At 46.6% G+C, this 14,134-nt stretch overlaps 1 protein-coding gene across 1 annotated transcript in view; it reads left to right on the forward strand.

Moving 5' to 3' along the window:
- Positions 1 to 130: 130 nt before the first annotated feature.
- LOC311117770 (kinesin-like protein KIF13B) overlaps positions 131 to 14,134 on the forward strand; it is a gene marked incomplete at its 3' end in the record, with an annotated part of 15,256 nt that continues 1,252 nt past the window's right edge. Inside the window, exons 1-9 of the mRNA XM_084192683.1 lie at positions 131 to 162; positions 317 to 415; positions 762 to 860; positions 4,709 to 4,802; positions 9,947 to 9,959; positions 10,073 to 10,133; positions 11,570 to 11,662; positions 12,551 to 12,731; positions 13,131 to 13,218. Of these exons, the coding sequence (XP_084048809.1) occupies positions 794 to 860; positions 4,709 to 4,802; positions 9,947 to 9,959; positions 10,073 to 10,133; positions 11,570 to 11,662; positions 12,551 to 12,731; positions 13,131 to 13,218 (597 nt within the window). The remainder of the gene's footprint in view (positions 163 to 316; positions 416 to 761; positions 861 to 4,708; positions 4,803 to 9,946; positions 9,960 to 10,072; positions 10,134 to 11,569; positions 11,663 to 12,550; positions 12,732 to 13,130; positions 13,219 to 14,134) is intronic.

The raw sequence follows: 14,134 nt of genomic DNA on the forward strand, positions 1-14,134 counted from the left end.
TTCCTAAAGAACATTCCCTGGCGCAAATCTGTGTATTGCAACTAAATCCGGTTAAGGTTTCAGGACAGGTTTAGGACTTCAGGGATCTCTACGGGCGGCATCAGGAAATGCAACAGGTGGAAAACTATTCGTTCTCGGAATGAGCTGTTGTTGTTGTTCCCCGTACGTTTGGACATTTTGGTAAATTGTTTTTTTGGAGAATGTTTTATAATAGCTATAACTCAAGACAACTTGCTACCTAAACCGTTTAGTTGTTGCTGGCTAATTTTGTCCACCAATATCACCAAATATTGTTTGTTTGTTTTTATCCCGCTAGCACGCAAAGCAAGCTAGCGAAGGAAGGTGCACTTCTTGAAGAGAACGCTGCCTGAATTTGGACACTCGAGGAAGGGGAAAAATAACAATTCGTCGCACGGTGAGTTGACAGTTTTCTCTGTCAGCTAAAGTCATTGGCGCTTTTCCTGTTTTTTTGACTTTGCGAGAGTTTGCTTTTGTCCTTGAGCTGAACAGGACACACAAAGTATAGTTGTGTCTGTTAGCTTCGATGCAACCAAGAGAGTTTTGACATTGTGCTGGCTACAGCAGACTTCTTATCTCTTCGTTTGATTAATAACACTTTGATTAGAGATAAATCATTCGGAGTTTGTACATTTGGCAAGATGAATGTATAAGTACTATACTGTATGCCAAGAATGAGGTAGCACGATCCATGCATGTACAGTAACGTTATGCATTATTAATGAATCTGATTCACCATTCAGTCCAGCCACGGAAAAACCCGCAGCCAGGCACCATGGATGACAGCTTGAGTAACTCCAATGTGAAGGTCGCAGTTCGCGTCCGACCAATGAACAGAAGAGGTACATTCATAACACAAACCTTGACAGTCATTTCATGAGTCGGTCTTTCCTTCCTTGCAGTTTCTTATTTTGGTGTTTGTGTGTGTGTGAGTGAATGAATGATGCGCGGGTTGTCTCAACCCACAGTCCCAGCAGTTATATCCACGTAGCGGGCAGGTTAGGGTCAATGCATATTGTGTGAATGAAGGGCGTGTTGAATAAAGGGAAAAACAATGCATTAAAAATCCATAAATAATTATTGTGCAATTCATATCTATAGGCTACGTTGTGTTTTTTCTTTCCTTATTTTTTTCTGGCGTTAGTGCTATCCTAAGCCTAAAGGTCTGTCAGATACACACCAACTGCCAAATGCTTTTGGGAACTTGGGCAGAAAAAGTTAAAGTTGATCCACTGAGGCAAAAAGGACAATGTCGGAGTTTAATTCAATAACAGAAAATCTGGAGTGTTGAAAATAAATATAAGGGAGGATCAGAACAGTAGTCTAATGTTATAGAAGGGAGGATCAGAACAGTAGTCTAATGTTATATAAGGGAGGGTCAGAACAGTAGTCTAATGTTATATAAGGGAGGGTCAGAACAGTAGTCTAATGTTATAGAAGAGAGGGTCAGAACAGTAGCCTAATGTTATAGAAGGGAGGGTCAGAACAGTAGTCTAATGTTATAGAAGGGAGGATCAGAACAGTAGTCTAATGTTATAGAAGGGAGGGTCAGAACAGTAGTCTAATGTTATATAAGGGAGGGTCAGAACAGTAGCCTGATGTTATAGAAGGGAGGGTCAGAACAGTAGTCTAATGTTATAGAAGGGAGGATCAGAACAGTAGTCTAATGTTATAGAAGGGAGGGTCAGAACAGTAGTCTAATGTTATAGAAGGGAGGGTCAGAACAGTAGTCTAATGTTATAGAAGGGAGGGCCAGAACAGTAGTCTAATGTTATAGAAGGGAGGATCAGAACAGTAGTCTAATGTTATAGAAGGGAGGGTCAGAACAGTAGTCTAATGTTATAGAAGGGAGGGTCAGAACAGTAGTCTAATGTTATAGAAGGGAGGGTCAGAACAGTAGTCTAATGTTATAGAAGGGAGGGTCAGAACAGTAGTCTAATGTTATAGAAGGGGGGGCCAGAACAGTAGTCTAATGTTTGGGAAAGATTTGGTGAAGTGGTAAAAGAGGATGATAGCAGTACAGGCTATGTTATGGGTGATGATTGTGAGGCGCTATACAAATTCGACAGCCACAAGACGGGGACTTCAAAATTGCTCGTCAAGGGAACTGTAGGCTCCTCCAGTCTGGTTTCCGCCACCGCCACAGTAATGAAACTGCACACCTCAAAGTTGCCAATGACCTCATCACCTTTGCTGATGCTGGTTCCCTGAACATCCTGATTCTCCTCAACCTGAGTGCAGCTTTTGACACAGTGAGCCATCAGATCCTCCTCACCAGGCTTGAGGGTCTGGGTGTTTGAGGGCACCGCACTCTCCTGCCTAAAATCATACCTCACAAACCGGACCCACTACATCTCCCTCAATGGCCACGCCTCAGACTCAGCTGCAGGTCTACAGGGTGTCCCCCAGGGCTCTGTGCTGGGTCTCTACGTCCTCCCTCTCGGTCAGATCCTCCGTCACTTCAACCTTGACTTCCACTGCTATGCCGATGACACCCAGATCAACCTCGGCACAAAATCCCTCCGGACCCACATTGAATCCTGCCCCTCTGCAATAAAAACATTAATGCAACAAAATTTTCTCTAGCTCAACAGTGATAAAACGGAACTCCTCCTCACAGGCACCAAATCCACCCTCACCAAAACTGGCAACTTCACCCTCTCCTTTGACCACCACATAAGACAGACAGTCAAGTCCTCATTCTTCCACCTCCACAACATCGTCAAAGTCATGTCCTCCCTCTCCCGTCCGGCTGCTGAAACCCTCATACATGCGTTCACCTACTCCCGTCTCCGACATCAACTCAAGCTCCCTCATAAGCTTCAAATGGTTCATAACTCTGCAGCCCGACTCCTCACCCACACTCCTCCTCAACCACAGTCCTGGCAGCACATCCTCCGTAAACTCCCAATGGCTCCCTGTCTCCCAACAGATTGATTACAAGATCCTTATTCTGACATACAAAGCCCTTCACCACCTTGTCCCCACTTTCCTCTCAGACCTTCTTCTCCCCTTTTTGACAAGGCCTACCCTTAAACCAAGATAATCCAGCCACCTGACAGGTGTGGCATATCAAGAAGCTGATTAAACAGCATGATCATTACACAGGTGCATCTTGTGCTGGGGACAATAAAAGGCCACTCTAAAATTTGCAGTTTTGTCACACAACACAATGCCACAGATGTCTCAAGTTTTGAGGGAGAGTGCAATTGGCATGCTGACTGCAGAAATGTCCACCAGAGCTGTTGCCAGATAATGTAATGTTCATTTCTCTACTATAAGCCGCCTCCAAAGTCATTTTAGAGAATTTGGCAGTATGTCCAACTGGCCTCACAACCGCAGACCACGTGTAACCACGCCAGCCCAGGACCTCCAAATCCGGCTTCTTCCTGCCACCTGGATAGCTGATGAAACTGTGGGTTTGCACAACCAAACAATTTATGCACAAACTGTCAGAAACCTTCTCAGGGAAGCTCATCTACGTGCTTGTCGTCCTCACCTGTGTCTTGACCTGACTGCAGTTCGACGTCGTAACAGATTTCAGTGGGCAAATGCTAACATTTGATGGCCACTGGCACGCCGGAGAAGTGTGCTCTTCACGGATGAATCATGGTTTCAACTGTACCGGGCAGATGGCAGACAGCATGTATGCTGTTGTGTGGGCGAGCGGTTTGCTGATGTCAACGTTGTGAACAGTGTGCCCCTCGGTGGGGTTATGGTATGGGCAAGCATAAGCTACGGACAATGAACACAATTGCGTTTTATCGATGGCAATTTGAATGCACAGAGATACTGTGACGAGATCCTGAGGTCCATTGTCGTGCCATTCATCCACCACCATCACTTCATGTTTCAGCATAATAATTCACGGCCCCATGTCGCAAAGATCTGTACACAATTCCTGGAAGCTAAAAATGTCCCAGTTCTTCCATGGCCTGCATACTCACCAGACATGTCACCAATTGAGCATGTTTGGGATGCTCTGGATCGACGTGGACGACAGTGTGTTCCAGTTCCCGCCAATATCCAGCAACTTCGCACAGCCATTGAAGAGGAGTGGAACAACATTCCACAGGCCACAATCAAGTCTGATCAACTCTATGCGAAGGTGATGTGTCGCACTGCATGAGGCAAATGGCCACACCAGATAGTGACTGGTTTTCTGATCCACGCCCCTACCTTTTTTTTTTTTTAAAGGTATCTGTGATCAACAGATGCATATCTGTATTCCCAGTCATGTGAACTCCATATATTAGGGCCTAATGCATTTTATTTCAATTGACTGATTTCCTTATATGAACTGTAACTCAGTAAAATCTTTGAAATTGCTGCATGTTGCGTTTTTATATTTGTGTTCAGTGTAGTTGTTGACATAAGCTTGGATGGAATGTTCAAGGATGTGTTAGGATTGAGGTTCTTATGTAAGCACGCTTTAAATAAAAGCTGGGACTTCACGATCAGAATCAAAACCCCCTCTATTATGTAAACTTTACTACATTTATGTCTTGCTATGTTGCTACACTATCCGGGAGGTTTGCGCATTTGTCTCCCTTCAATCATCAGCTATTCCTGGACCCGTCATAGCCAGACACAGAAATAAGACCTGTCTTGAGTCTATTGTTGATCTTAATCGGTTGTTCCTGTTGTATGATAATATGTACGTGTTGTTTTTTCCTCCTTGTCCCACCAGAAAAGGACCTGAAGACCAACTGTGTGGTGGAGATGGAGCGGAACCAGACCGTGTTGAACCCTGCGAGTCAGAACCTCAGCAAGGGAGACCCCCGGTAGGAATGCAGACCATACACATTCATTCAGACCATCATTTTTACAACGGAACATGTATCACCGTGGCAATGGGTCTTCCATCCCATGTTGTCTGCCTACTCCTCAGTGTTCAACAAATACTCCCTTTTTAATTATAATGTAGAAACTGGGTGGGGATCAGTTTCAGGTCATGACTTATCATGGACTACTAGCTCAGGAATCTGATTGTCCCCCTTTTTTCATACGCTTGACGTTTCTTCACGGTTTGACACATTTTCGAAACGGACGAGGAATCAGATCCCAGTCAGACCTTGTTATTGACTTGCTTTTTTAGAAAAGCAACAGAATAGCGTACATTTAGTTTTTTTTTGTTCAGATGGTTGAAGTGCAGGGAGGGTATTGGAAAAAAGTTACTTTTGTGTCGTGCTGTTATTTGTGTTATTTGTGTCATAGTCATTGCTCATGCTACATACTGTATCCCTTTGGATGCACTGTGTGTGTCAGTTATCCACCAAGTAAAATCCTCCCAGACGTTGTCAAACTGAGGATCACACATGCATAGACCTTATTGGTTCAATGCTCAAAGGACATGGTGTTGTTTGCAGAGTAGGGAAGAAAAAAAAAAAAAAAACCCGGAAACTTCCCTACTGACCATTGTCTCCTCTCTGGGCCCCGTCAGCCTAAACTACCTATAGTATATGTCTTCTATTCCAGTCATCAGCTCCGTTACACAGCTGTAGGGCTGTATGTAGACCTCGTCACAGAGAGTCAAACCGGTCTGTCAACTCACTGCTTAGCTCCAACCCTGCTATCACCCCTCCTCACCACTACCCTCCCTTAACCCTCCTCCTTGCTCTGGCCTGGCCTGTGTCTCTTTACACAAAGGGTGTGTCTGTTCTGTTTTAAATTCTGTGTTGTCAGTGTGCAGGTGGAGGTGGATGCTATTGGGGGGGTTGGCTACCTGCCCAGGTGAGGAGGTGACCTGTTTCAGCAGGTATTCACCTCAACGACAAACAAATACCTGTCCTGGTTAGTTGGGGGTTTGTTAGACTGTACGCTGTATTTCCGATCCATAATATGGGCCCCTTTCTATGGTCCTCAATAAACAGTAGGACATTATGTCTTTGATTGTGATTTCTGCCCTGACACGCTGCAGTGCTGTCTTTCTGTCTATCCCCTGGGCTATATATGAACAGGTTTTACAGGCTTCTGCAGGCTTCAGACTGAATCACTTCCCAGATTCCATTTGGGTTATTAAGGGACCATCTTAGCAGAGCATCAGGCTGCTGCAGCGAGCTCTGGGCCTTTAATAAACAAGTGTCTTTGAAGTATTCTATATAGTTCTTATAATATGATTTTGTTTTTATATTACCCTAAAGAAAAATATAAACGCAACATGCAGCAATTTCAAAGATTTTACTGAGTTACAGTTCATATAAGGAAGTCAGTCAATTGAAATAATTTCATTAGGCCCTAATCTATGGATTTCACATGACTGGGAATACAGATATGCATCTGTTGGTCACAGATACCTTTAAAAAAATGGAGGGGAGTAGATCAGAAAACCAGTCACTATCTGGTGTGACCACCATTTGCCTCATGCAGCGCGACACATCTCCTTCGCATAGAGTTGATCAGGCTGTTGATTGTGGCCTGTGGAATGTTGTCCCACTCCTTTTCAAAGGCTGTGCGAAGTTGCTGGAATTTGGCGGGAACTGGAACAAACACTTCTGTCGTACACATTGATCCAGAGCATCCCAAACATGCTCAATGGGTGACATGTCTGGTGAGTATGCAGGCCATGGAAGACCTGGGACATTTTCAGCTTCCAGGAATTGTGTGCAGATCCTCACAACATGGGTACATGCTGAAACATGAGGTGATGGCAGCGGATGAATGACACGACAATGGGCCTCAGGATCTCGTCACGGTATCTCTGTCCATTCATATTGCCATTGATAAAATGCAATTATGTTTGTTGTCCGTAGCTTATGCCTGGCCATACGTTGACATCAGCGAACTGCTCGCCCACACAACGCCATACACGCTGTCTGCCAACATTACATTATCTGGTAACAGCTCTGGTGGACATTCCTGCAATCAGCATACCAATTGCACGCTCTCTCAAAACTTGAGACATCAGTGACATTGTGTTGTGTGACAAAACTGCACATTTTAAAGTGGCCTTTAATTGTCCCCCAGCACAAGGTGCACCTGTGTAATGATCATGCTGTTTAATCAGCTTCTTGATATGCCGCACCTGGTCAGGTGGATGGATCGTCTTGGCAAAGGAGAAATGCTCCCAAACAGGGATGTAAACAAATTTGTGCACAACATTTAAGATAAATTAAATATGGACAATTTCTGGTATATTTTATTTCAGCTCCTGAAACATGGGACCAACACTTTACATGTTGCGTTTTATATTTTTGTTCAGTTTAGTTTAGGAGATCACAAGGCTGGTAAACAGCTAGTGGAGGATCCCAGCCATCCGGAGGACCTAACCCTGTAGGAGGATCTTGTTCAGAGTCAGCCAAGCTACTCTGTGGTTTAGTTGCAACTAATCATAAATGTTTGGTTTTCGCCAGGCGTAATGGGTCCCATGTTGTCCAAAAAGTTGACTCTTGGTAGAATGTTCTAAGAGTCTTGATGATCATCCAGATGCTTTTTGGCAAATTTGAGTCAACTTTTTGTACGACATGGATCCCATTATGTCTGGCGAAAACCAAACACTTCATTCCACAGTAAGAACCTCATACAACGGTCAAGCATGGTGGGTGTAGTGTGATGGTTTCTCAAACTAGACACTCTAATGTATTTGTCCTCTTGCTCAGTTGTGCACCGGGGCCTCCCACTCCTCTTTCTATTCTGGTTAGAGCCAGTTTGCGCTGTTCTGTGAAGGTGAAGGGAGTAGTACACAGCGTTGCACGAGATCTACAGTTTCTTGGCAATTTCTCGCATGGAATATCCTTCATTTCTCAGAACAAGAATAGACTGACGAGTTTCAGAAGAAAGTTCTTTGTTTCTGGCCATTTTGAGCCTGTAATAGAACTCATAATTGCTGATGCTCCAGATACTCATCTAGTCTCAAGAAGGCCAGTTTTATTGCTTCTTTAATCAGCACAACAGTTTTCAGCTGTGCTAACATAATTGCAAAAGGGTTTTCTAATGATCAATTAGCCTTTTTAAATGATAAACTTGGATTAGCAAACACAACGTGCCATTAAGATGGTTGCTGATAATGGACCTCTGTACGTCTCTGTGGATATTCCATTAATAATCAGCCGTTTCCAGCTACAATAGCCATTTTACAACATTAACAATGTCTACACTGTATTTCTGATCAATTTGATGTTATTTTAATGGACACATTTTTTTTGCTTTTCTTTCGAAAACAAGGACATTTATAAGTGACCCCAAACGTTTGAACGGTAGTGTAGGCGAAACACTGGTGGCCCCAAACGTTTGAACGGTAGTGTAGGCGAAACACTGGTGGTGGGGAAAGGCTGTTTTAGCACCGCTCCAAAGTGTTGAATTGGGTTGAGATCTGGTGACTGAGACCCCCCCTATAAACCCCTATATGCTCCTTTCAGACCCCCCCTATAAACCCCCTCTGCTCCTTTCAGACCCCCCCCATAAACCCCCATATGCTCCTTTCAGACCCCCCTATAAACCCCCATATGCTCCTTTCAGACCCCCCCCCCATAAACCCCTCTGCTCCTTTCAGACCCCCCCTATAAACCCCCATATGCTCCTTTCAGACCCCCCCTATAAACCCCCATATGCTCCTTTCAGACCCCCCCTATAAACCCCCTCTGCTCCTTTCAGACCCCCCCTATAAACCCCTCTGCTCCTTTCAGACCCCCCCTATAAACCCCCATATGCTCCTTTCAGACCCCCCCTATAAACCCCTCTGCTCCTTTCAGACCCCCCCTATAAACCCCCATATGCTCCTTTCAGACCCCCCCTATAAACCCCCTCTGCTCCTTTCAGACCCCCCCTATAAACCCCCTCTGCTCCTTTCAGACCCCCCCTATAAACCCCCTCTGCTCCTTTCAGACCCCCCCTATAAACCCCCTCTGCTCCTTTCAGACCCCCCCTATAAACCCCCTCTGCTCCTTTCAGACCCCCCCTATAAACCCCCTCTGCTCCTTTCAGACCCCCCCTATAAACCCCCTCTGCTCCTTTCAGACCTTTCTATCTCCCACCTCCCCCACACCCACCCCTCCCTCTATCTCACCCCCCCCCCCCTATTTCCCACTTCCCCCCACCCCGACCCCTCCCTCTATCTCACCCCCCCCCCCCTATTTCCCACTTCCCCCCACCCCGACCCCTCCCTCTCTATCTCCCCCCCCCACCCACCCCTCCCTCTCTATCTCCCCCCCCCCACCCCTCCCTCTCTATCTCCCCCCCACCCACCCCTCCCTCTCTATCTCCCCCCCCACCCACCCCTCCCTCTCTATCTCCCCCCCCCCTCCCCCCTCCCTCTCTATCTCACCTCTCCCCTCTCCCTCTCTATCTCCCCCCCCCCCCCCTCCCCCCTCCCTCTCTATCTCACCTCCCCCCCTCCCCCCTCCCTCTCTATCTCCCCCCCCCCCTCCCCCCTCCCTCTCTATCTCACCTCCCCCCCCTCCCCCCTCCCTCTCTATCCCCCCCCCCCCTCTCTGTTTCCCACTTCCCCCCACCCACCCCTCCCTCTCTATCTCCCCCCCCCACCCCTCCCTCTCTATCTCCCCCCCCCCTCCCCCCTCCCTCTCTATCTCCCCCCCCCTCTCTGTTTCCCACTTCCCCCCACCCACCCCTCCCTCTCTATCTCCCCCCCCCACCCCTCCCTCTCTATCTCCCCCCCCCCACCCCCCCCCACCCCTCCCTCTCTATCTCCCACACCCTTTTCATATCACCTTCTGACTTCGTGGACTGTGTTAGTGAATACATTATTAATAGCTTCATGTTTTACCTGGACCTTGATGCTACTGCAGACTGATAATAATAATAATAATAATAATAATAATAATAATAATAATATGCCATTTAGCAGACGCTTTTATCCAAAGCGACTTACAGTCATGTGTGCATAAATTTTTACGTATGTTAGCCCACTTTTGTTTGGAGTAAAGCTGTTTTAACTAAGTCTTTCCGTTTCTCCTCTGTTGTCCTGTACTAGGAATCAACCTAAGGTAGGTGAGCCCTTTACTAGGACAGTATTTTGAGGTTACAAAATCACATTTTAATCACTACTGTGAATCTAAGGTTTTATGTGTTCCTGAACTGGCTGTCTTTTTCCCCTCAGGTCTTTGCTTATGACCACTGCTTCTGGTCCATGGACGAGGCAAACACAGACAAGTTTGCAGGTTAGTATATCTCAGAATGTTGAGTACATCGTTTCTTTATTCAGCAATACGATAAAACAGGACAAAGGGACATCCATCCTCTTCCACATACAATAACATATCTAACTCACATACAGTATCTACACAGTCTAATCGATCACTGTATGAATTCTCCTTAAGATTCTCTCTTTCCCCTGGGCAATGGGTATTGTGTGTACACAGTTGTAATCCTCCTCTTGCTGTTGAGTTGTTATTCATTAGAACAGGCTTTGTACTGGAGGCACTGTGTTTCCTGGTCCCAGAGCGCTGCAGGGAGGGACTGGAGGCACTGTGTTTCCTGGTCCCAGAGCGCTGCAGGGAGGGACTGGAGGCACTGTGTTTCCTGGTCCCAGAGCACTGCATGGAGGGACTGGAGGCACTGTGTTTCCTGGTCCCAGAGCGCTGCAGGGAGGGACTGGAGGCACTGTGTTTCCTGGTCCCAGAGCGCTGCAGGGAGGGACTGGAGGCACTGTGTTTCCTGGTCCCAGAGCGCTGCATGGATGGACTGGAGGCATCATGTTTCCTGGTCCCAGAGCGCTGCAGGGAGGGACTGGAGGCACTGTGTTTCCTGGTCCCAGAGCGCTGCAGGGAGGGACTGGAGGCACTGTGTTTCCTGGTCCCAGAGCGCTGCAGGGAGGGACTGGAGGCATCATGTTTCCTGGTCCCAGAGCGCTGCAGGGAGGGACTGGAGGCACTGTGTTTCCTGGTCCCAGAGCGCTGCAGGGAGGGACTGGAGGCACTGTGTTTCCTGGTCCCAGAGCGCTGCAGGGAGGGACTGGAGGCACTGTGTTTCCTGGTCCCAGAGCGCTGCAGGGAGGGACTGGAGGCACTGTGTTTCCTGGTCCCAGAGCGCTGCATGGATGGACTGGAGGCATCATGTTTCCTGGTCCCAGAGCGCTGCAGGGAGGGACTGGAGGCACTGTGTTTCCTGGTCCCAGAGCACTGCAGGGAGGGACTGGAGGCACTGTGTTTCCTGGTCCCAGAGCGCTGCAGGGAGGGAAAAGCACTCCCAGGTTTAACTGTACTGATACACCTGAAGAAAGAAACAGAAAACCATGTCTTGGCTTCAGGGAAGATAAATATCTGCCTTTGAGAAAGATCCACATATTCTAATGCAATTCAATTGTAATGTAATGTGTGTGTCTCCGTGTGTGTCTGTCTGTGTGTGTGTGTGTGTCTCCATGTGTCTCTGTCTGTGTGTGTGTGTCTCCATGTGTCTCTGTCTCTGTCTGTGTGTGTGTGTCTCCGTGTGTCTCTGTCTGTCTGTGTGTGTGTGTCTCCGTGTGTCTCTGTCTGTCTGTGTGTGTGTGTCTCCGTGTGTCTCTGTCTGTCTGTGTGTGTGTGTCTCCGTGTTTCTCTGTCTGTGTGTGTGTGTGTCTCTGTGTGTCTCTGTCTGTGTGTGTGTGTGTTTGTGTCAGGTCAAGACGTCGTGTTCCAGTGCCTTGGAAAGAGTCTTCTGGACAATGCCTTCTTGGGCTATAACGCCTGTATCTTCGCCTATGGACAGACAGGTTGGTATCAGAGTAGTGACCCGGGCAGACAGGTTGGTATCAGAGTAGTGACCCGGGCAGACAGACAGGTTGGTATCAGAGTAGTGACCCGGGCAGACAGACAGGTTGGTATCAGAGTAGTGACCCGGGCAGACAGACAGGTTGGTATCAGAGTAGTGACCCGGGCAGACAGACAGGTTGGTATCAGAGTGGTGACCCGGGCAGACAGACAGGTTGGTATCAGAGTAGTGACCCGGGCAGACAGACAGGTTGGTATCAGAGTAGTGACCCGGGCAGACAGACAGGTTGGTATCAGAGTAGTGACCCGGGCAGACAGACAGGTTGGTATCAGAGTAGTGACCCGGGCAGACAGACAGGTTGGTATCAGAGTAGTGACCCGGGCAGACAGACAGGTTGGTATCAGAGTGGTGACCCGGGCAGACAGACAGGTTGGTATCAGAGTAGTGACCCGGGCAGACAGACAGGTTGGTATCAGAGTGGTGACCCGGGCAGACAGACAGGTTGGTATCAGAGTGGTGACCCAGACAGACAGACAGGTTGGTATCAGAGTAGTGACCCGGGCAGACAGACAGGTTGGTATCAGAGTAGTGACCCGGGCAGACAGACAGGTTGGTATCAGAGTAGTGACCCGGGCATTCAATAACAAACACAGTGACTCAGTTTAAACACACTTGTAATCCAATTATTTATTAGTGTTACCTCAAACAAAAACAAAACCTTTTTTTGGCATGTGACTTAATTGGCAATGCCTCACCTCTCTAGATTTGATTGGCTGAGTCTTAGTGATCCAGTGATTGAATTGGCTGAGCCTTACTGATCCAGTGATTTGATTGGCTGAGCCCTCCTGATCCTCTGATTTGATTGGCTGTGTGCCCCCCCTCCCCCCAGGCTCAGGGAAGTCGTACACCATGATGGGTTCATCAGAGCAGCCTGGTCTGATCCCCCGGCTGTGCAGCTCTCTGTTTGACCGGACCCTACAGGAACAGAGGGAGGGAGAGAGCTTCACTGTAGAGGTCTCCTTTATGGAGATATACAACGAGAAGGTCCGGGATCTACTGGACCCTAAAGGGTGAGGAGAACAGGAACTCAATTTTTTGGGGAACAAATGTTTTATTAACAATAAATGACAGATTAACATGAATACAAGAAACCAGTCATACATTTAGTACATTTTAGTCATTTAGCAGACGCCCTTGCTCAAGGGCACATCGGCAGATTTTTCACCTAGTTGGCTCTGGGATTAGAACCTGCGACCTTTCGGTTACTGGCACAGCGCTCTTAACCACTAAGCTACCTGCCGCCCCAGTATGTGGACGTGCTGTACACGTAGACTCATATCAGCGCATAGAGATGACCTCTCACATATGTTGAAAAACTGAACATTTATTCCAAACGATCAAGGTGGGGAATCCAAAAGTATTTAAAATGATTTCCTGATGAAACCTCTCTCCCCTGTCTCTGCCCTCAGAAGTAATCAGGCCCTGAGAGTGAGGGAACACAAAGTGTTTGGGCCTTATGTTGATGGTCTGTCCCGTCTGGCTGTAGCCTGCTATAAGGTACTTTCTTATCGAATGTATAGAATTGTTTTAAGTCTTATAGAATTTTCTTTAGTTTACCTCTATTGGTTATTTGTCAAGAGAGGACTGGATTCTGCTAATACACAGTGCCTTCAGAAAGTATTCACACCCCTAGACTTTTTCCACATTTTGCTCAGGCTGAATTTTAAATGGGTTAAATTGAGATTGTTTTTGTCACTGGCCTACACACAAAACCCTGTAATGTCAAAGTGGAATTATGTTTTTTTGAAATTTGTACAAATTCATTAGAAATGAAAAGTTGAAATGTCTTGAGTCAGTAAGTATTCAACCCCTTTGTTATGGCAAGCCTAAATAAGTTCAGGAGTAAACATTTGCTTAACAAGTCATATAATAAGTTGCATGGACTCACTCTGTGTGCAACAATAGTGTTTAACATGATTTTTGAATGACTGCCTCATCTCTGTACCCCACACATACAATTATCTGTAAGGTCCCTCAGTCGAGCAGGGAATTTCAAACATAGATTTAACCACAAATACCAGGGAGGTTTTCCAATTCCTCACAAAGAAGGGCACCTATTAGTAGATGGGTAAAACAAAAAAATAGCAGACATTGAATATCCCTTTGAGCATGGTGACGTTATTAATTACACTTTGGATGGTGTATCAATACACCCAGTCACTTTAAAACAGTTACAGAGTTTAATGGCTGTGATAGGAGAAAACTGAGGATGGATCAACAACATTGTAGTTACTCCACAATACTAACCTAAATGACAGAGTGAAAAGAAGGAAGCCTGTACAGAATAAAGATATTCCAAAACATGCATCCTGTTTGCGCAAAGGCTCTAAAGTAAAACTGTAAAAAAATGTGGCAAAGCAATTAAGTTTTTATCCTGAATACAAGTGTTTTGTTTGGGGCAAATCCAATACAG

This window comes from Coregonus lavaretus (genome assembly GCF_964263955.1).
Source record: "Coregonus lavaretus genome assembly, contig: HAP1_SCAFFOLD_3395, whole genome shotgun sequence".
Taxonomy (NCBI): domain Eukaryota; kingdom Metazoa; phylum Chordata; class Actinopteri; order Salmoniformes; family Salmonidae; genus Coregonus; species Coregonus lavaretus.